The following is a 23,350-nucleotide window of genomic DNA, read 5'->3' as shown; positions in this document are numbered from 1 at the left end:
GAATAGGACACGCTCTTAGTCTCCAAGCATCTTATTCCAGGTTATTGTGAAAAGTTCACATTTTTATATATAGATTTTTATTTTTGCAGTGCTGGCAACCCAGAGTAACATTAGGCCCCAAACTACCATGGCAACCCACTGTTATCCCATGGTCACATCACAATGAGACCCCTGATAGGGCCCCCCTCTGGCTAGCCTCTTAGATGCAGCAGTCAGGATTGACCACAGCATCTAAGCAGTTAACCCCTTTGCAACATTAAATGTAGCGGTATGTCAGATGTAGGTGTGGTATGAATGGTGTGGGCTTAGGAATAACGCCCACTCCAAACCCATCCGAAGCAGTCCCATTTGAAGATAAGTCAGATCATGGCCATTAACCACTTAGATGTTGCTGTCAATTTTTTAAATAAAAAACTATCAAAAAGTCACATGTACCCAGAATGGTCCCAATAGAAACTACAAGCCCTAATACAACCCCACTGATGGAAAAATAAAAGTTATTGTGGTAAAAAGACAAGTAAGCTACTCTATGCCACTTTCCCGAAAAGGTGGTGTGGCTTGTTAGAAGGAGGCAATAAATGATACCTGAAATCTACTCCTGTCATGGTGGTGAAAAAATGGTGGCTGTGTGACTGAAAATAATTCTTTTTAAATGAAAAAATATTTTTTTAAGTGTAGTACAACAAAAAAAACTATAAACATGCTATTGATGTAATTGTACCGACCCACAGTATAAAAATAACACCACATTTTACATGCTATGTACACTATAATAACCCCCCCCCCCCCCCCCCCAAAAAAAAAAAATTTGGGCAACTGATCTTTTTCAAACCCAACCTAGAAGTTTTCAAAAGTTTTACGTCCATTATTTGATACATTAAATTGAGTAATTGAAAAATACAACTTGTCCTGCAAGAAATATGTCAGCATACGGCTATGACAAGCAAACAATATTGAGAAGCTGAAATTCACAAGACATGAAGCTCAACAACACACCAACATCTCTAATTCTATCTTGTATAATTTTTGATACCTGTCATCCTTAAGTGCTCCCACACACTTGTGGTTTTTTAATGCTGCGTTTTTCTTTAACTCAAATGTCAATGGGACTTTCTAATGTTAAAGACGCATAGCAAGTTTGTGCTTTGCGATTTTTGTGCAATGCATTTTTAACATTAGAAAGTCCCATTGACAATCACATTAAAAAAACAGTGTGTTAACACAGCGTTAAAAAACTGCAAGTGTGTGGGAGCCGTAATTCTACAAAAAAAATGCATGTATGAGGGATGCAGCCTGCCAAATTGTTACTGGAAGAAAATCTGTGACAGCGCTATTAACAAATGAGCACTGATTACAATACAGAGCTCCCCATATGTGATATGCATCTTAGAAATGATATTTGTCTACTTCCTATCTGCTCATTGTTCTCACTATTTTGCCACTTCAGTTCTGGAATTTTAATCATTTGGATCAGTAACCTTGGCATTTGCTTCAGGTCTTGAAGGATCTAAGCAACAAACGGTTGTTGAAGCATCCTTCAGTGGAACAGGGCTAAAGATACAATACCAATCAGACGGAGAAAATTGAGACCCCTAGGGGGATGGGGCTCCGAAAGGTACCATCAGATATATCATCCCTAGAAATAAACAAGATGAACTACGGAACTTATTTTAAGAACCCAAGGGTGCTGAGGGGATCATCATTACTATTAATTCCATACATCATGGATAAATAAATTAAAAAGCATGGAAAACCATCATTAATAAAGATCTAGCTAGAAGCTTAATAGTGTGACATAAGTCTGCAATCCAAGAGTCACCTAGAATATGTTCACTACATTCCTCAGCAGTCCCTCTATTAAAAAGCTAACACAGCTGCCCCGACATGTTTCACCACACCGTGGTATCCTCAAGGGTAAGGGTTTAGGATGATATATTTGGACAGCTGTTGCTTTGCAAGAAAGTTTGATGATAGAAGATGCAATACCAGACACAGCCTATAGGCAAGAGTGGCATACGTTTCTGGCAAACAAAATCAACTTTTTTCTCGTGCTACTCCTAATATTATTGTATATAGGCAAATTTTTGAAATATACTAATAAAAAGTCAAAACATACACAAAAGTTAGGAATTAGTTTAATTAAGAGAGTTATTACCTTTTGCTGTATTTACAGTTTAGGAATCCATTGAAGATATCACTTAGAGATCCTATGTGGTGCAGATTATCCAGGATTATCACTAGTGGGGGGTCAGTATCATTATCGGTACTGCACTGATCTGCAAGATTGGCCAGATACTGACGCAACTCCTTAAAAAATAAAATGGAAAAAAGTTAATAACTGTGCCATAACAGACTAAACAATATAGCCATAGAAATAGGTAGTTAGAAAAATACAACGGTATGATAAAACTGCATTACCTAATATATTGTTGGAGACTGAATAATAATTACAGCAATAGCACTAGTGACCTGAAATCCAGTTGAACTGAAAAGCTGCTTTAAATCCTATCATGCAAACAACAGACCAATGCTTATGTAGAAGGCAAAGGCAGGGCCACTTTAAGCCTAGGGCAAACACTAGGACCATTGGTAGCGGGGTTCACTGCCACTGCCACTACTTTCAACTGTAACTGCGTCCTCAAGATGCAGATCTAGTTGAATACTTTGGAGGACTCCCCCCCCCCCCCCCAACCAGATGAATCAGCTGTATTTTTTACGTCCGACCAGCAGAGAAAACACTTACTCTCCTTGCTGCCACTTGAACAGCCTGACTCCTTCCCCATTTTCTAGTCTCAGAGTTCAAGAAGGGCATTTTTTTCTGCTGGCTGGAGTTTTGGGGAGGCTGGGGACACAGAGCGAGCACTATAACATTTTGTGGGCACATTACTGTGAGGCATAAATGGGACGATATGTCTTGTATTGGGCACTATTACTTTGTGGAGCACAAAGTTGGGCACTAATACTAAGTAAGGTCACTGAGAGGGGCATTTGGGTAGCCACATGATAGGGAGAGCGTGCAGAGAGGAGTCAGGGCTGTAAGAAGTCTTCATGACAGCTTGGGCTTGAATAGAGAAGAAAAGGAAAAATGGATGTCACTAATGAGAGCAGGTGTCACCTGTGAGCATTGGAGGTATGTACTGTAATCACTAGCGTTATTTAGAGCTGGCATCTGTTCATTATTTGATGATTGCATCATTTAGAGGTATCCTAGAGATAAGCTGTTGTGTTATATCTAGGCCTACCATGTTATAAAAGATACAAGTTGTCCTACTAATATGCTGCCATATATATATATATATATATATATATATATATATATATATATATATATATATATACACACACAGACACACAGCTATAGTATTTTTTTCCATGGTTTGTTCCAAAATTTGTGACTTGTGTATGCGATGCTTAACTTATGCTAAAGAGCATGATGAATAACTACTGCAAATTCAAAGCATTACTGTACACACCTAGAGTATCAACGGTTTTCCATCAATGTTAAGTAGTGGAGCAGTCGGCAAAGATTATTTTCTTTGGGGGAGGGGATAGCTACTCTGTACTATATGAACGCAACTCCAAAACCATGAGAAATCATCTATGCTGCAGATCATCTAATAGCTAGGTACATTATAAAGATGAAATAGTGTGGAATCCCTAGATAGAACAGCTTGAGTACATCATATTTGTACATCTAGAAACTCTACCTGCACTATGTAACAGATACATGACTAGAACTGGAGAATCTGATTAGGTGACTTCACTGATACCTTACAACTTGAAAATGAGGACATGTTCCTCTTGCACACAGGGAAATCCAAAACCATTCAAGACAATGAACAACAAATTGAAAAAGCAGCCAACATAAATAATTCAGCTACATTTACTGCATATGAGGCTCTTTTCACACTTGCAATAGTACTTTTTTTCGGCAGGTTTCTGTTGCTCCTTGATGAAACAGAGTAGCATGCTGCACTATTCTATCCAGTATGAAAGAGGAAACCTGGCACACATATTGGTAAAAACACTAACCAATGCATACAGTGGGGAAAGAAAATGAATCATAAAGGATCCATCAAATGGGAAAAAAATAATTGCAACAGATCAAAACTAATCAGTCATGGTTAATATGCAAACAGAAGTCATGTCACAGAGACGGAAAAAGTCTATAGACTAAATTATTTGGCCCTTGTCACAGTTATAGACTAAAATGTATATACTTTAATGGAAATTTAACTTAAAAACATGAATGGGCTCACACACATGCGTATCGCATGGACGAACAAAACAACCACACAAAAACACAAAGGTCGCCTCTTCCTTATCTCAGGAAACTTATGGAGGCTAGAAAAATCAGTATTGATAAAGGACTCCTAATGTTATGTCCTCTATTTTTTATTTTTATCACATAGGAGGTAAGAGGAAGGCTCTATCTGCTGTAGGGCGCCTGTAAGTATAATGCCCCCCGCAGAGTATTTTAGGTAGAGAACCTCTTCCTAACAAAAATTCGCCCCTCTGTGATTACAGTATAGCGCTTAGCGCATGACGAGATGGTTCAAATAGGAGAAACTCCAAGAGAACTAGACCCTTATGCGCAAGAATTACGGCGCAGACCAGGGTTATTCAATTGCAGTATGCTCGGCTCAACGCGTTTCCCCACACGAATGTGGTTCATCAGGAGCACAAATATTTTGAAGAAAGAATAATAAATCAGGATGATAACTGATTCTGCTTTTTGTTGTTTTTTCGTGATAAATAGATATTTTAAAATATTAGAAGAGGGTGGCTTGGGAAAGCGCAATTTATGTGCTCGATCATATATAGACTGGATCACAGCATCTGATTTATTCAGGACAATTTCGAGCACTAAATCGCCATGGCGTGTCTCTATAGCCAGGTTCTTGGGAAATCCACACAATGGATAGCTATAGTGAAAAATAACAGTACAGCTAGGGCTGAATGCGATTCACCACAAAGAGCCCACAAGTAGATCTTGCCCAGAACTAGGTATTGATTGCCGCAGGCAAAATAAGTTGTTGCAGAGATAAATGCAACAGCCCCAAAAAGGCTAATAAGCCCTAGAGATTTTTTTGACCCTTATTTGATGTATTAGCTGCAGATGGTGCAGCCAATTTCAAGAGTCAGCAGCTCATGAACAGCAAATGGTTGTTGCAGAGATAAATGCAACAGCCCCAAAAAGGCTAATAAGCCCTAGAGATTTTTTTGACCCTTATTTGATGTATTAGCTGCAGATGGTGCAGCCAATTTCAAGAGTCAGCAGCTCATGAACAGCAAATGGTTGTTGCAGAGATAAATGCAACAGCCCCAAAAAGGCTAATAAGCCCTAGAGATTTTTTTGACCCTTATTTGATGTATTAGCTGCAGATGGTGCAGCCAATTTCAAGAGTCAGCAGCTCATGAACAGCAAATAGTTCTATCATAAAACCCAGTGAGGGTATTAGAGGAGCTATCTAATAGAGCCTGCAAATAGATGTCAGATATCTAATTCGCCAAAGTATCCCTAAAAGCACCCAAGAATAGAAAAACAAATAAATAAAAGGATAAAGCCTGTGGCTCTGATGGTGAGCCACAGGAGTAATGCAGCTTTATGGCCAAATACAGTGAATATATTAATTATACAGTACTTTATATTACACATGGAGCTAAATAAGTAAAATGCTGTTGTGGTGCACTGGTCGCAATCAGGAAGTAGAGTTGGCGTGATATCAGCCCCAGCCCGTGTGATCCCCCCTCCTTCAGTGCACACACCCTACCATTTATTGCTGGACGCCAATGGGTGCCTTCTCTTCAGACAAATTGCAGGATTTTTCTCCTCTCTTACAACTTATGACTTGAAGTGAATGTAATAAACAACGGCATTTCCTGTGTGGAAGACTCAAGTTAACCTACAAATGGCAGACATTTGTGCTGTCTTCTTCCTTTCACTGCAGAAGGTCTGTGGGGTGTCATCTTTCGGAACTCTCTCAGTATGTAAAGTGCTCTTCTTCACAACCCTGCTACAACATCTCCTGTGGTGTATGGACTGATTGGCCAACAGGGAGGTGTTTTCGCTAGCTGGCCGATCAGCCATAATGAAAGTGTATTTATTCCGAGCCTGCCTCTACATAGGTGCCAGTTATTGCCTTGCCTGAGGTGGGTGGTGAGGCAAGAAACTCCTATCAGCTAAGTACCTGTGGCTATATTTTCTGTGTGGGACGTATTCATTTCTATCTTATAATGTATTATATACATTGCTCCTTCCTTCTGCATTAAACATTTCCCTATTCTCCATCTAGGGACAGACTAGACCCCCTAGATTTCTGATGTGGGGCCGCCCATTTCAGGGTAATCTCCCTGCTTCTAGGCTGGGTCTGCCACAGCAAAGTTGGTTAGGGATAGTGTTCCCATCCTTGTATATCTGCTACCATTATTAGCGATTATTATTCACCACGTTTTGATGATATATGTCTATATTAGTCCATCATGGACCATTACATCTGGATCTAACTAGTTGGTGATGTCCATGAGGGATGCTCTACTTGCACCCTCCACGAATGTAACAAATGCATTTTCTCTATAGTCTACCCGTTGATTTTTTAGATTAGCTCCATTTTCCATTTTTTTACATAAATTTTATTTACACTAATATTACATCTTTATTTTGTACAAAGAATAAATTTAGGATAAAACATTATGTTGTGAATAGTATATTGCTGATTGTGATGGGTTGTTAAAAAGGTTACGCTTTTCTTGTTCAGAGCCTTTTGAAGGAATTCATAAAAGTGTTTTTGCTTACTCACTTTACTTGATTTGTGATCCACATTAAAGGTTGCAACTGCTTCCTCAATTTTCTTTCTGCCACTTTTATTTACAACATATTCTGCAAGTTTGTTAGCCAGATATGTCTTTCCTGTACCACTGGGTCCGGATAATATAATTCTGCGATGTTCCATCAATAAATTAAAGTAACGCTGAGTAATTGGTTTAGGAATAAGGGTATCAAACACAAAACTGTCCAAGCTGTTCTCTTCTACACCTAGGAAAGAAAAATCACCATTGACTGTGATCCAACTCTCCAAAATGAAGTTATGTTTACAAGGTAAAATGCTGCACATACATTAATCAACATGTTAAACAGTAGTGTAGCACACAATCCTGAAGGCGAACAACGTTGGACTAAGCTCCAGGAATATAATTACGATGAGTGAACACTTCTAACAAACGTTATGTTCACTAGGTAAAATGCTGCACATACATTAATCAATATGTTATAGGGTAGTTTAGGACACGTTCGTGAAAGCAAATAACTTTAGACTCCGCTCCAGGATATAATTACATTGAGTGAATACTTCCAACGATATAACACTGTTAAAGTCAAATAAGGGATATGGAACAATACCTTCGTAGTGCCACCTACTGGAAGGCAGCATTTCTGCAAGTCAATGTTAGACTCTTTATACAAGCCTTGTTACAATGACTGGGAATTGAAAACCCAAGCCAGAATCCATGTACAGACAGCTGTTTCAGGGTGTTTGCCCCTCATCAGTGTGCAGTAGGTTTCTGGCTTGGCTAGTGAGAGGCCTGTGACGTGGGTCAGGAACACTATTTTTTCTCCTTAGGGAGAGCTCCTAGAAGGTGAGTGAGAAGACGTATAAGGCCATTACCAAGAGGAGCATGCATGGCCTTTTCTCTCCTTAGGGAAAGCATCTAAATGGTGAGTGAGAAGACTTATAAGGCCATTCATGCTCCTCTGGGTAAAGGACTTATAAGTATCCTCTCTCACTCACCTTTTAGGTGCTCTCGCTAAGGAGAGAAGATAGCGTTCCTGACCCACTGGTAAAGTCAAACATTGCCGAACTAAAGTCTACTTCTTTATTTCAAAACAAACAATATATATCACTATGTCTACAAATAATATGTATGAGGATGTATACATGTGTGTTTATGGTTTTGTTCACAATTAGAGATGAGCGAGTATACTCGCTAAGGCACATTACTCGAGCGAGTAGTGCCTTAGCCGAGTATCTCGCCGCTCGTCTCTAAAGATTCAGGGGCCGGCACGGATGACAGGTGAGTTGCGGCGGGGAGTGGGGAGGGAGCGAGGGAGAGAGAGATCTCCCCTCCGTTCCTCCCTGCTCTCCCCCGCCGCTCCCCACCCCCCGCCGGCCCCCGAATCTTTAGAGACGAGCGGGGAGATACTTGGCTAAGGCACTACTCGCTCGAGTAATGTGCCTTAGCGAGTATACTCGCTCATCTCTATTCACAATCTATCTCATATGCTCAAAAAAAGAAAAGGATCTGGTTACATTTGTAACAGTCTTTTTTTATTACTCCAATGCTAAAATAAATACTTTCAAACAGTTATAATCACGAATACCCGACTAATTTGTGGCTACACCTCCTATGCATACCTATGCGTCTCTATGCAAACATCCCTACATAATCTTACTTGCAGTCCAGTCATTCAGTACTCCCTTTTATCTCTCTCTTGATAACTGAAGGTGCTTTTAGACGGAACGATTATCGCTCAAAAGAGCAAAAATGAACGATAATTGTACAGTCTAAACACGAACGACCAACCAAATGATAATCATTCACTTTTCACTTGTCGTTCATTTTATGCAGGCAAAAAAATCATTGTTGGCTCATTCACTTATCGTTTGTTTAAATAGCACTCATTCAGTCCTACTCATTCACTTTTGCAGCCAATGTGAGAGACTGAATGATTCTGAACAATTTCCGGTTCTGAACTAGATAACAATGTCTAAAACAGGCTGCACGAGAGCGAAGGAACTAGCAATTATGTCACTGTCTTATTCACTCATTTAAAAGATAATCGGCTTGTTTAAATAGGACCCTACCGGTCCATTTACACCAAACGATCATCATTTAAATGAGTGAATGACGTTAAGTTAGCGTATTCACTCATGCAGCCTGTTTATACAGAGAGATACGTTGTTGGCTCGTTCAAACGAGAAATTATTCATTCATACACATTCACTGCATAAGGGTGCATTCACATGAACGTATATCGGCTCGGTTTTCACCCCGAGCCGATATACGTTGTTCTCGTGTGCAGGGGGGGGATGGTAGAGCCAGGAGCAGGAACTGAGCTCCTGCCCCCTCTCTGCCTCCTCTCCGCCCCTCTGCACTATTTGCAATGAGAGGAGGCGGGCGGGGGCGGGGATAAGTTCTGATGAATTAGCCCTGCCCCCGTCCCGCCTCTCCCCATTGCAAATAGTGCAGAGGGGCAGAGAGTGGGTGGAGAGGAGGCAGAGAGGGGGCGGGAGCTCAGTTCCTGCTTCTGGCTCTTCCAGCCTCCCCCCTCTGCAGATGAGGACATGTGAATGCACCCTTATGCAGTGAATCCAGCCTAAGTGAATGAGAATGACTGAACAAGCCCTATTTAAACTGAACAATTCGTGAACGAGCCAACAATTAAAAAGTAAATGGTTATTATTCATTGTTCTGTCATTGCCGTGCATTTAGACCCAACGATTATCATTCACTTTTGCTCGTTTGAACGATTTTTTGAATGATAATAATTCTGTCTAAAAGGCCCTTAACATTTCGATGCAAGTTTGACCACAACTACAAAACAAATCTCTGGTCTAAATATTTTATTTTGACAGTGCCAGAATAAAAAAAAAAATATTACTCACCTAGTCCCCTTCTCATGCCAAATGAAGCTTAGCCTCTTCAGCACAGCAGCCAATGACAATACTAGGATGGGTATACTGCACAGGCGGTCAGCAATGATATCATTACATCACATGGGCCTGTGCAGGCATCTCCTTCCGATGTCTCATTGGCTGCAGTGCTGAAGAGGCTGAGCTTTATTTGGCATGGAAACAAAGCAAGGTGTGTAATGTTATATATTTTTTTCTAACTATGGAAGTGAGCTCCATTACTGAGTGTGAGAGGGAGCACTACTATTGAGGGCATTAATAGGTTGGCACTATTCCCTAGTATGGGGGTACTATGAGGGTACAATAATTAACTATGGACACAATGACTTAGTGAAGCAATATTTGGGCAGCAAATTACTGAGTGTGGTTTACTTAGTGTGGTGTAGCAAAAGGCACTGTTACGGAGTTTGGGCACTATGGGGCAATATAACTAACTGGGGCATTAAGAGCCACCATTAGTTAGTTGAGGGCAGTATGAATGATTGGTAAACACTGTTACTGAGTGTGTGGCATTAAAGAGGCACTATAACAAACTGGAATATTAAGAGGGCACCAATACTGAGTTGCAGGCATTAAGGGAGCATCAATACTGATTTGGGGCCACAATTGCTAAATATGGGAGCAACAAGGGGCACAATTACTGAGTCAGGGCACTTATTATCTCCAAGCTCTTTATGTATGACTCTTCCATTACTATTCAAATTTCCTAGGTTATAAGAGGTAAATATTTTATTTAAAATTAGTAGTTCAGTAGTCATAAACTGTTCTGTACAGTCCAAATCTAAATGAATAATAAAACACATATTTACCTTTTAGGTTCACAGTGATGATACTATCTCCAACCAGATATCCACAAGGTAACATTTCAGGCACTTCTGTGTTATTTGATCTAACTACATCACCAATACTATAGCTGGTAATGGCATCTGAGGTTAAACCTAAACTAGAAGCTGGGTCCACTCGGTATACGTATTCCTAAAAAGCCAAATGGAATTATTATTCATTTAAAATTGCGATGAAATATAATATAATGGTTGAACAAAGTAATATTTAAAAAAAATTCAGCTTATATTAGTGACCTCATTCCTAAATTTATGTCTGGCAAAAAAAGTTGTTCATCCAATGAACATTGGTAGATAATGTGGTAGGATGTTGTTTCTGCAACAAAACCTCAACATAAGATATTATTCAACTTTGTAATAGTCACCCCCTGCAGGCAGAATTTGTTCCGACAACATGGAGTGTTGCAACATTGACAGCTTAGTTAATGTATAGATGTGTCCATTAAAGAAGGTTAAATCTACGTGCAGATTCACGGCTCAATGAAGTACAAAGTACCCAAAGCCTTGGCAGGTGCCAGGATACAGAACTTTCACCCTCACAGCTGAGGTGGCAAGGAAGAGAAGACAAGGACTGTTGTGGAGGATGTAGTAAGAGTCCACAGCAGTGTTGTTGCTCTATTCGAAGACTACATCCCCCACAACAGCCTGCGTCTAGTCAGTCCTCCCGTGAAAGCTCCATTCCCTGACCGACACAGCTGAGATGTTACATCTCCACTTGCTTGGAAGGGAATGAGATGCAATACCAGATACAACCCATGGACTCATGTGGACCTCACTGGACAACCACTTTAACAGAAAGCAAAGTTGATTTTACAGAATTTAAAGTCCATGTTTATAAGGAATTCAAACACGTTTCCTGATTCGCCACGAACAGTAAATGTTGGAGCCGAAGTTCATTTCCCTTCCTGCTATAATCTGAAATTAATCCCTGTCTAGAGTGAAATGTAGCAACACATGAACTTTAATTTTAACTGAAAGCTTCTTAAATATGCCATTAATGTAGGTAGCAATTATATGATTTTATTTTCACAGTGTGATATAAACCCATGAAGATAATGAAGGATTAAAGTATTCATTTCATTTGGGTGGAGTGTTTTAAAAGAGGAAAAATGAACTGTCCTAAGTGGCTCTAATGTGCTTTATTGTGGCTTTATAATTATCTTTAGTGACTAATTGTGAATAACACATTAATTACTTCTGCAAATCTTTTGCTTACTTTTAAAATATGTATTTTGGGGGAAAATGGATTAATTTCAGAAAATCAAACCAAGTAGATCCATATTTTTTGAGTTAGAGCTTTAAAGGGAACCTGGCATCAACTTTAACCCCATAGTGACCACACTATTGTGTTTTTACGTCCTACTTTTGCAGGACGTGTATGGAGGGAGATAATGTTTGCTATCTCCCTCTATACATCATGGGTGTCAGCTGTTTATTACAGCTGACACCTGCGGGCAACAGCCCCATTCGGCCGTGCGGCCGATCTGGACTGTTAACCCTTTAAATGCCACTGTCAGTTCTTACAGTGGCATTTAAATCCTCCGAATGTCGTTCGGGGGTCCCGTACGGTTCCCCCTCGATGAGATCGGGAGAGCCGTGCGGTTGTCAAGGCAGCTGGGGTACTTCTGAAAGGCCCCAGGGCTGTCATGGTAGAATCAGAATGCAGTATGATGTAATGCTATAGCCTTACATCATACTGCAGGAGCGATCAGAGCATCGCATGTGGTGCCCCCTCCCCCCCCCCCCCCCGGGGGCTAAAATAATATGGACAAATAAGAAAAATAAAAGTTTTTTAAAAAAAAAAACCTTTTGCCATATTTACAATAAAAAAATCTAAATAATAAAAAAAAAATACATATTTGAAATCACTGTGTCAGTAAAAGTCTGATCTAGCAAAGTAATGCATTAATTACTGCGCACGGTGAACAATGTCCGAAAAAAAAACATATAAGTTTGGTATCGTGGTAATCGTACTGACCCATAGAATAAAGTTGTCATGTCATGTTAGTTGCAGTTTGTGCGCCGTAGAAACAAGACGCACCGAAAGATGGCGGAATGTTGTTTTTTTCCATTTCTCTCCACTTAGAATTTTTTTAAAGTTTTTCAGTACATTATATGGTACATTAACTAGTACCATTGAAAAATACAACTCGTCCCACAAAAAACAAGCCCCCATACAGCGACGTCGATGGATAAATAAAGGCGTTACGATTTTTTTTAAAGGGGCGATGAAAAAAGCAAAAAAGCTCTGTCACTAAGGGGATAAGCACCACAAACTATGTTATAGTGCTTTTAGTTTAGGTGAGGATGAGCCAGGTTAGCTTTATACATAACCAGTCCCTGTGAGTATGAGGCCCAGCCTTCCAGACTCCATGTCACCTAGACTATAAGTATAATAACTTCGCTGATGGTAGGTTCTGCTTAAGAATGATCACATGCAATTAACTTATGAGTGTGGACACACATGGTCTTTGCAGTTAATAATACCAGGCAGATAACCTACATAATACATGCAATGATTACAATGCTTTAGGTTCGTTGTTTGCATTCTTTGCTTCGGTACCCTATACTTTTCGTTAAAAATATACAATTTATAAAAATAGGTGTTTTATTTAATAAATGCACTGTATAACTTTGCATAAGTATGTAACAAGTACAAACACAATAAAACATTTAAACTACGTCAGATAAAATCAAATACTAGAAAATCTGGATTTACCTTAAAAAGACGTCTAATAACTGCATCTAGAACGTCCCATTTGGTCTTCCCACTGACACCAATAGATCCTATTAGATATTTTTGACTTTTTGCATCCTAGAAAAAAAATTCATACAGAATTCATGAGCATAAAACTACCAAAGTATATATGTGATTACAGATATGTCCTCCCCTAAGGTTACATATCCCAAGGTATATAGTGCACGATGTCAACTTAGAAAATACATGTCCGATGAGGGTCTCTGATGGATGTGGTGAATGGCTATCTAATCCTATTAGCTCTCATATTAGAAAAACATATATGTGTGTTTCAGACTCTTTTATTGGATTTGCTATGTACTATATATCTGATGGATGTAATCTGTCAATGATCTGTTCCCATAGGCTCCCATCTAGCGTATACTGTACGTTTTACTACTTGATGACGAAAATTAGAGCCCTAAACAAAATTCAAGAAAAGTTAAGGGTGGACAGAGCTGTACATGTCCGTTCAATAATATAGCCCAATTTTGCACTATTACAACCCCCAAATTTATCCTGTGAAGGAAGTAGAGATCTGTAACACAGTTTGAAGAATCATTGAACTAAAGGATTGCTTTGGTTGTCCCTATGCTAAAAAAGTGGCAGAAATGTTTAATGGGGTATACCCAAGATACACTTTTATCACCTATCCATACAACAGCTGTTTTTATGTTATGGATGAACTTTGTAGATTTCGACTTTTTAGACGGCTGACAGTATTTCAGAGTGGGAGATGCTGGTAGTTATGGTGGGAATGTGCCTGTGTATAACAGGGATGGGAAACTGTGCAATTAATTGGGATGCAAGTACATTGTGATAATAAAAAGGACAGCAGGGACTTTCTATGGGTTTCCATGCAGATCCCTCAGCAGATATATAGTAGACTGGTCCATAGTGTTTCTTATGAACAATCATACAGAATTTTACTTTTCTCATGGCTGGTTTTCTGTCAACAAGTAATGTCATTTACTTATATACCGTGGTAATTGCAAACCAGGGAACACACAGAAAAAAACAGCCCCGTCCTACTCCCAAGCTTAATATTCGTACCAATTCCGATTTGTAGCTAGGCTTTCTTACACTCCGGGCAGAGATTGTTAGCTGCTCTAGTGATGAGATAATTACCTTAGTCCGTCCAAATCCCCTGTTAATAGATACCATAATTTTGACACTTCTCCCTTCTTTGTGGCATGTTCCATCTTTAGCATCATCTAATAAAATATCTGTTGGATAAAAGAATTTCATTTCCTATTGAGACATTGCTTATCAATATGCTGCATTACATTGTTGTTTGCAGAGACTAGGTCTATTGTACTGAGGGATCTGATGATTCATTTCTATGACTAGGCTGAAGGCAATAACATTTTCAGCCCACTTTAGGTATTATTACAATATAATGTCAATAACAATAAAATGCTATAGACATCCATATAAGTACATGGCGCATACCTGTTGCTATGGTTTCTGTTATATTTAGATTATTTAACGAAAGACCTAGAGACTGCCGTGAAGAGGAAGATGATGAGCAACTGGATGATTCGGAGGGCGGTTGTGCTCCTTTTACTGGGGTGCTGGTTTCAGCTTTTAACCTGTCATTCTCAGCTTTCAGGATTTCAATTTCATTCTACAAAATATGATATCCGGTTAAAGCGTCGGCATTTTAACTCTAGTAAAACAGTACTGTTTTAAAACTAAATGAAACTTTATAATAAAACATCAAGTTACCTCAATCATTTAACAAAAGGCTTAATTTAAACCCGAAGGTGCTCATGTAAACTGTCATAACAGATGTCACATCAAACAGAGGAAAGAATTCATTCTCCGACAGCAACTGCACCGTTTCATTAATTCTCATTTGGCTGCTTATGTCTGCTTCATCTACTGTATAGTCTAATTAGGCACTTTTTTCATTGTATTGGGAAAGTACTATGTGGTTTAATGTTATTAAGGGCACTTTTACATGGCATTATTTTGCACTGGTATTTGTCAAAACTAGAAGTTGGTAAAAGCAGAAAAAAGATGTAAATAATTTCATTATGTTTTCTCTGTTCAGATTCCACGCTCAGTTTTGGTTTGCAAACACTGACTTGAATACTATATGTAAAAGTGGCTTTAAGGGAATCCTCATCTTCTTGGGGCCCTTTTACACAGGCTGACAAATCGTTCAGATTCCCGTAATCAGGAAGAATAAAATTGTAAAAGTATGCACAGACTGAACGACCAATGGAGGCATAGAAACTAGAGATGAGCGAGCATGATGCTTTAAGGCTGCTACTTGATCAAGTAGCAGTCTTATCGAGTAACTGTGTACTCTTCCGAGCAGCATGCGGGGAATGCTGGAGGGGGGCGGGGGGAGTGGGAGGGAGCGGTGGGAGAGTGAGAGAGAGCTCTCTCTCTACCCCCACGCTCCACCCCCCCAACCCTCCCCCCACCCCCCCACCCCCCCCCGCATGCTGCTCGGGCGAGTACACAGTTACTCGATAAGACTGCTACTCGATCGAGTAGCAGCCTTAAACGAGCGTGCTCGCTCATCTCTAATAAAAACCAAACAAATAATCGTCCCATGTAAATAGACAGTCGTTAATTAATGAACGATTGCCTACTAATTGTGAATGGCCAAAACAATTCTAGGCCGACTCCGCTTCTATTCACTAAATAATGATTGCTCTTGTGTAAAAGCATAAAAAAAGGATCATCATTGGGACAACTTGTTGGAATTTGCGCCCGGCAGGTCCCCCCGCGTGAAAGGAACCTTAGCAGTCAGAAGTGGAGATGTGTTAATCGAATACTAAAATCCATTAAAATGTCACTGGTCTCTATGTTGTTTATATGTTCAAAATCTGCAGGTCCATATTCCATCCATGTGCATTCCGAGTGTTCTTGTTGTTACTTCAGTATGTCATCCGTTTTTGTTGTCCACAAAAGAAAAAAAAAGCAAAACACAGACCCAATTATTGTTATCCTCATTTTTTAGCAATGGATTCATGAAGTACAGACAGCTCACTGACAGCACTTGGACAACATCCATTTGCTGTCCGTTTTTTTTCCATCCTCATTGACTTAAATGGATGGGTCTCGTCCGCAAATTGCATCAGAATATTGCGTGCCACATTTCACACGATCTATGTGTTCATATGATGCGTGTTTTGGCACACGGACTGTATGCTATCTGAGTCTAGTCCCTTGTAGACAGCACATGGATTGAAAATACCCTCATGTGTTTGGCGTTAGGCCAAAGGCATATGAATATATAAAAACTTGTCTATGTTGTTTCTGCAAAAAATGAATGGTTTTTTTGGCAGTCTGCAGTTCCTTATGCAATCTGTATGTGGTCAGTGTGAAAAGAAAAAAAACTGCAACAGGCCAAATTCTGCATTTCTAAGCAACAGATTTGATAAATATGGACAAGCACATGAATGGCAACCAAAGCTGTCCATTTTTTTTTACATCCTCATTGACTTGAATAGGCAACAAATCAGAGCTGAATAGTGCATGCTGTGTTTTTTCCCCATCATACAGGTTTCCATGTGAAAAAACTGATGTGTGATTTGGCACATTGACTATGTGTCCATGCTCTGTCCAAGCCTAATCAGTTGCACAGTACATTGACTGAAAATATGCTCATATTCCTTTGGCCTAATAATTTTCTGTACGTAGAGTCTTCATAACTCGACATCTTGACCATATTCTCTAACAGTGCATATGGATGTCATATAGTGTAAGGCTTTGCTTGGTACCTCCTTCTTTTATTAACAGAATCATAAAGTTGGAAGGGACCTCCAGAGTCATCGGGTCCAACCCCCTGCTCAGTGCAGGATTCACTAAATCATCCCAGACAGATATTTGTCAAGCCTTTGTTTGAACACTTCCATTGAAGAACTTGTGACCTCCCGTGGTAACCTGTTCCACTCATTGATCACCCTCACTGTCAGAGTTTTTTCTAATATCTAATCTGTGTCTCCTCCCTTTCAGTTTCATCCCATTGCTTCTAGTCTTTCCTTGTACAAATGAGAATAGGGCTGATCCCTCTGCACTGTGACAGCCCTTCAGATATTTGTAGACAGCTATTAAGTCTCCTCTCAGCCTTCTTTTTTGCAAGATAAACATTCCCAGATCCTTTAACCGTTCCTCATAGGACATGATTTGCAGACCACTCAGCATCCTGGAGCAACAGCATTCTCCTGTTGGTACAACCCCTTTAATTTTAGCAGCAATCTCTTATGGTACACTGCTGATAACCAGCACAGGTACACCATCCATAGCTATCTAAAAAAAACTAGTAAGAAATCAGCCATGACAGATATCTGCTGCACTTGTCAAACAATTATATAACTTTTTTTCACAGATGATGGACATCTTACGTCTTGCATAATGCTTTGTGAGATAATTCAATAGTTGTTATAATAGTACAGCAGTTCAGTGTTTAATCACTAACCTGCATACGGTTCATTACTTCTCTAATTTGGTCGAGGTGATGTGCAGAACTGAGGGCTTCAAGGCGTATGTCAGTTAATTTTAGTTCTTTTTCCCGAAGTTCACCTTTAAGCTGTAGAATAACCTCAGCTTCTGCTTCAGTACATTCACAGATCCTTCAAAAAGAAATGACCATGTGCTTGTAATTATTTAAGCATAAAGTAGAAATTTTTTAAATTTTTTCAATGTAAAATAAGTAGTAGTAAAATAAAACATGCCTTGTATAAAAAAAAACATTCAAAATACTCATAGAAAAATACTTTGCAGTTTAGTTTAGAAAAATGATTAAATACCCTATTAGTGCATTGTACGCTAATAGAGGGGTCCCTTCTACTGTACATTGATTCCTTGAATTATGGCCCTTTTAGGACGATTATTGTTCAGAATCGCTCTGATTCCCGCGGGAGCCTGAACGATAATCGCCCTTTGTAAACGCATGCAGCGACTGAACAAGAATCATTCAGTTTTATGCATGCAGAAACAGAACAACGTGCCGTTCAGTGTAAATAGCAGTCGTTCACTTATGAACGATTATCTGCTTACTGTGAATGGAGGCAAGCGAAGGGGGAAGGAACGCTCCCTGGTCCGCTCCACCTCAATTCTGGCATCGCTGTGGGCAATGCCAATGATACTCGCTCCTGTGTAACAGCACAAGAGCGAGCACCACTTGGATGGGTGTAAAAGGACCATTAGCTGATGCAGATAATGGCTACAGGCTAGCTAGCAAAGATCAGCTTGTCTGTGATAACTAGAGATGAGCGAGTATACTCGCTAAGGCACATTACTTGAGTGAGTAGTGCCTTAGCCGAGTATCTCCCCGCTCGTCTCTAAAAATTCGGGGGCCGGCGGGGAGCAACGGAGGGGAGATCTCTCTCCCCCGCGCTCCCCGCTGCAACTCACCTGTCACCCGCGCCGCCCCCCGAATATTTAGAGACGAGCGGGGAGATACTCGGCTAAGGCACTACTCGCTCCAGTAATGTGCCTTAGCGAGTATACTCGCTCATCTCTAGTGATAACCTGTCATAGAAAGTTATTTTATCTATGAAGCTCTTAAAAAGTTATTGTTCTCTTATCTCAAAACAACAAAAGCCTTTGCAAAGTAATTGAAAAAGGTAAACAAACTGTGGCACAGAAAGTTAAAAGTTAAATTTTGTTGCAGCCGTACAAAGAGTATCGCCCTAAAATACTCAGCCTACCCATACCCATATTCATTATATTAGTTTCAGTGGGCACTATGTAATGACTGACTTCCCCAAACAGTGGTGCTGCAGAAGTACTCAATGCTTGCTGCCATGCCACCTTACATATATTTTATCGGTGGGGGTCATAACATTGAGATACTATGTGATCAGCCTATTTTGGATGGAGAGTTCTAACAAAACGTAGAGACAATCACTGCTTTAATAATGAAGGAACACAATCTATATATCATTAGTACATTCAAATACATTCAAAAACAAAGATATTCAATTTATTCAAATATGGCAGTTAGTTTCATTATTTAGTGTGAACCATTTCAACATTTTAATGCAAAGACACTAGAATGAAGAGGAGTTAGTTACTACCAGAGATTTAAGCTATGCACATGCAGATAAAATAATATTGGATTATATCAGAATTAGAGATGAGCGAGTATATTCGCTAAGGCACATTACTCGAGCGAGTAGTGCCTTAGCAGAGTATCTTCCCGCTCGTCTCTAAAGATTCGGGGGCCAGCCAGGGGCGGGGAAGAGCGGGGAGGAATGGAGGGGAGATCTCTCTCTCCCTCTCTCCCCCTCGCTCCCCGCCGCAACTCACCTGCCACCCGCGCTGGCCCCCGAATCTTTAGAGACGAGCGGGGAGATACTCGTCTAAGGCACTACTCGCTCGAGTAATGTGCCTTAGTGAGAATACTCGCTCATCTCTAATCAGAATGAATTATCACCAGATTGAGTTGTGCTTGAGTCATCTACTCCCATATTTTGGCTCTAGAAAATGCCCAAGTACCAACTAACGCTACACTTATCAATAATTTTCTCTCATGTCTAATGATCCCATTCTATTGGCGATGATCAGTAGTAAATTGATTTCCAGTTAGGCAAAAAATGGCATAGGTGGAAGTAAAATTTTGTTTTTGTAGTAAGTGAAGCTTCTCTTAATAAGTAATTCTCATCAGCTGAGGCGCGGTGTTCCCCAATCACTGGAATGAAAGTGCTTGGTACTACTAAATGCCCCTTTGTCTTTTTAGTTTGGACATCCTGTATCTACAAAGACCTCCAAGCTATTGTTCACAGATTACTGAAAGACTGTAAAGTGCATGAACTGTACCAACTGGTGCCGCTCACAGAGCCTGGACTCCACTGAAAACTTCTAATGTCTCTATAACAGGCCAATAGTTTGTTCAAAACTAAAGTGCAATTTAAAACGGTTTCAATATTTAACAAATGGTTATACCCAAATCCAAGCCTTTCTCTGTTTTACAAGAAGGATGCAGTCCACTTCATTACATCATTTTCCTTAATAAAGTGCCATAATATACCCCGCACCATGCACAGAACACACGTTTTTCTTTAAATTGTGAATTGCGATCCTTTTTTAATCAGTAATGTGTCACTATATTTTAGTGCATAAATCCATGCAGATTTTGGACCCCAGCAAAAAGGGTCAGTTACATGCACCACACAGTGTTTTATGCCTTTTACCGAGACCCATGCTTGTAGATCACAAGGCCATTTTGCTTTTTCTTTGGTGGCCAGTTTAAAGCAGACCTAAATTCACATAACAAAAAATGTACAAATTTACTAACACAATACATTGCTCATAAGTACTGGACAAAAGAAAGCATGTACAAAAATGGCTTGATTTGTCCAGGTCCATTGGGTTAACTGACCTTTAATTCCAACTATTGGAGAAACACATGTACAGATGACTGGCACTTATTTATGAAGTATGACTAATCTATTAGTTTCACACAGCATAGTTGCACTACATTAACACTATAACATGCCACAGACTTGTAGCTTCTTCATATTACCTTATCGTTATTTTGCCTACCTTTGAACTACTACCAGCAATGTTCAATTTCAGTTTTATATTGACTTGAATCAAAAATGTTAACTTTATTTTTGCTAAGCTTCATGCAAAATTAAAGTCTATTTTTTTAATTATGAAGATGAGCAGGTTTCAGTGTTATCCCACCTTTTACTGTTCACAAGTCATACAATGTGAATGTTTAGCTTTGGGTTCAGTGATAACTTTGAGTGCCCCAGATGTAAATACCTGAATGCAGATTTAATCCATATATTGCATTGTTGCCCCCTAAGCTTCATCACTACTGGGCCCAAATAGTTGAAAAGACTAATTACTGCTCTCAATTTATACAGTCAGAAGCCATACATAATGAATCAGAAAGTTAATTGGTGTTAAGTGCCATAACAACTAATGTTCTAGTGGGATTTAGAAGTCTAATTAACAAACATTGGAAGGGATCGGACACTCCTACAGTTGAGTCTTGGGTGCAGTCTATAAGTTCCTTGTAGAGTGCTGAAAACTGCATCATGGCAAAATACAAAAACTTCAAAAATCAGATGACTTGATAAATATGGGAAACAGCGGAACACTGCCACCGCTAAGGGAATAAATGGTCCTATGAAAACTTTAGGTTTTTTCCCCCCTTTTTTACCTGTCCACTAAGGGAAGGTGGGAAGAGAAGGGTGGTTTATGATTTGTTACTATTATTTAACCAACTACTATCACTATCAACTAATTTTATTTTAATTGTAGGCTATGTTAATTTTATATACAGTAAAGTAAAAATCTTTTGGGACGAACAGCCAAAACTGCAGTGAAAAATGGTCTTTTAGAGGAGAAATCCTCTCAAAGAAGTGACCAATAAATACAGAAGATAGGAGACTTGGGCGCCCATGACTGTCACCAGTTCTCCCTCTTTCAACTTTTGGTAGTACTAACTTCTGCATATCGGAAACACACAAGACCTTCCATTTTGGAAATGCTCTGACCCACTCATCTATCCAATATAATTCAGTCCTTGTCAAAGTCGCTCAGATCCTTACATGTCAATTTTTTCTGCATCCGAAACCTCAATTTCAAGAACCGTTTTCTGGTTACATAATATATCCCACCCCCAACAGGTGTTTTTGTCACCTATTTAATTAATATTTTTACATCACCTATAATATTAGGCTGCATGCACACGAACGAGTCGGATTCCGGCTGCGACATCCTGCAGCGGAATCCAACACTGTACCTGGGCTGTGACCCCTGTGTACCTGTCCGGCATTTTCATGTGCAGGCGGCTTCTGTGCTGCAGATGTGCCCGCCATCACACCATCGAACATGCACAGTAGGTGCTGTCGCTAGGCGATGACGCAGATCCTGTAACCCTTCTGCAGTGCTCACCGCGGAAGGGCCACGGTACGGATGGCTTCCATTGAATTCAATGGAAGCCGTCTGAGCCGAAGCCGCACAGAATCACAGCATGCTGCGATTTCTCCTGCGTGAGCCGAAAATCGCAATCGATTTCAGTGCATGGAAATCACGTTTTGCCATAGCATACTAAGGCAGGTATTTGATGTGGAATCTGGGGGCGGACACTGGCCGCAGTTTCCGCAATGCAAATACGGTCGTGTGCAAGCGGCCTTAATGCTATGACTGCTTGGTGTATGTGTGTATATTGTACATGTGTGTGCATGTGTATCATTTCACAGACCTATAAATTTACACAAAAAAACCCACAGAATTCTAGTAACTTACTCTGAGTTAGTTGGTGACTGTTTTACTGTAGAGGAGCCTGAATCTCCAGAATTATGTTGTAATTTTGGAGAGGATGGTACTGATGAATCTGTAAGTTCTTCGATATCTGAATGGGAAGACGGTGGTTTGTTGGACTTTTTCTTACCGAAGGCTTGCTTGAAGGAACTTCTCAACTAGGAAAAAATACAGTTTTATCTCCCTAACGTGTATGAAGCCATAGTTATTAAGGCATGCTTTCTTCTACTTAAATCTTTGATTTCGCCCCTCCTCTTCTTCTTCTATTGGGATTTCACAGAAAATATCATTTGTTCATTATTAAAGAATTTTTTACCAGCCATCACTGAATTATAAGCAAGACCTATATCTTATTACCCAGTCATCTATCCTAATCCCCACTGATGCCGCAACACTTTTCTCAAATTCTCTGGTACTAAAACACAATTTATCAAAACATTAATACATTTATAACTGTCCTCTACAATTACACATATACGTTAACTGCATAAAATATCTTACAGTAAAGTGAATATTCACCTTTTATTAGCATATAATGTCTAGGTGAAATATTCTGTGCTGATTAATTTCAATACATATTTAAAGGGTCAGAGCTTTTTTTCTCATATAGAGCTACAAATACCCTGTTTAACTAGAGTAAAATGATTAATTTAACCTGCCCCATCTAGAGGGAGCTTGGGAGCATACTCTTAATACTGTACACTAAACAGTATGCAGTCAGCTCCTTAGCAGCCCCTAGTGGTGACTTCAGGCAGCCAGAATATTATTATAATTGACCCAGTTTTCACACAGCAGTTTTGGAGCCCAGTACTTAAAAATCAGAGCTCCAAAAGCTGTAA

At 39.7% G+C, this 23,350-nt stretch overlaps 1 protein-coding gene across 12 annotated transcripts in view; it reads right to left on the bottom strand.

Moving 5' to 3' along the window:
- The window catches only part of NAV3 (neuron navigator 3), a 286,112-nt gene that overhangs the window by 16,347 nt on the left and 246,415 nt on the right, over positions 1–23,350 (bottom strand). For 8 of the 12 annotated variants that reach the window (XM_066591685.1, XM_066591684.1, XM_066591688.1 and 5 more), the window contains 9 exons: positions 22,497–22,669; positions 20,426–20,491; positions 17,707–17,860; positions 14,721–14,895; positions 14,397–14,494; positions 13,251–13,346; positions 10,499–10,664; positions 6,801–7,036; positions 2,156–2,307 (listed from right to left, as the gene is read on the bottom strand). In XM_066591685.1, the coding sequence (XP_066447782.1) occupies positions 2,156–2,307; positions 6,801–7,036; positions 10,499–10,664; positions 13,251–13,346; positions 14,397–14,494; positions 14,721–14,895; positions 17,707–17,860; positions 20,426–20,491; positions 22,497–22,669 (1,316 nt within the window). The remainder of the gene's footprint in view (positions 1–2,155; positions 2,308–6,800; positions 7,037–10,498; positions 10,665–13,250; positions 13,347–14,396; positions 14,495–14,720; positions 14,896–17,706; positions 17,861–20,425; positions 20,492–22,496; positions 22,670–23,350) is intronic. The other 4 variants (XM_066591689.1, XM_066591690.1, XM_066591693.1 and 1 more) reach the window with 1 other exon arrangement.

Source organism: Eleutherodactylus coqui, chromosome 2 (assembly GCF_035609145.1).
Source record: "Eleutherodactylus coqui strain aEleCoq1 chromosome 2, aEleCoq1.hap1, whole genome shotgun sequence".
Lineage (NCBI taxonomy): Eukaryota > Metazoa > Chordata > Amphibia > Anura > Eleutherodactylidae > Eleutherodactylus > Eleutherodactylus coqui.
Note: the sequence above shows the minus strand (reverse complement) of the source record. Positions and strands in the feature narration are given on the sequence as shown.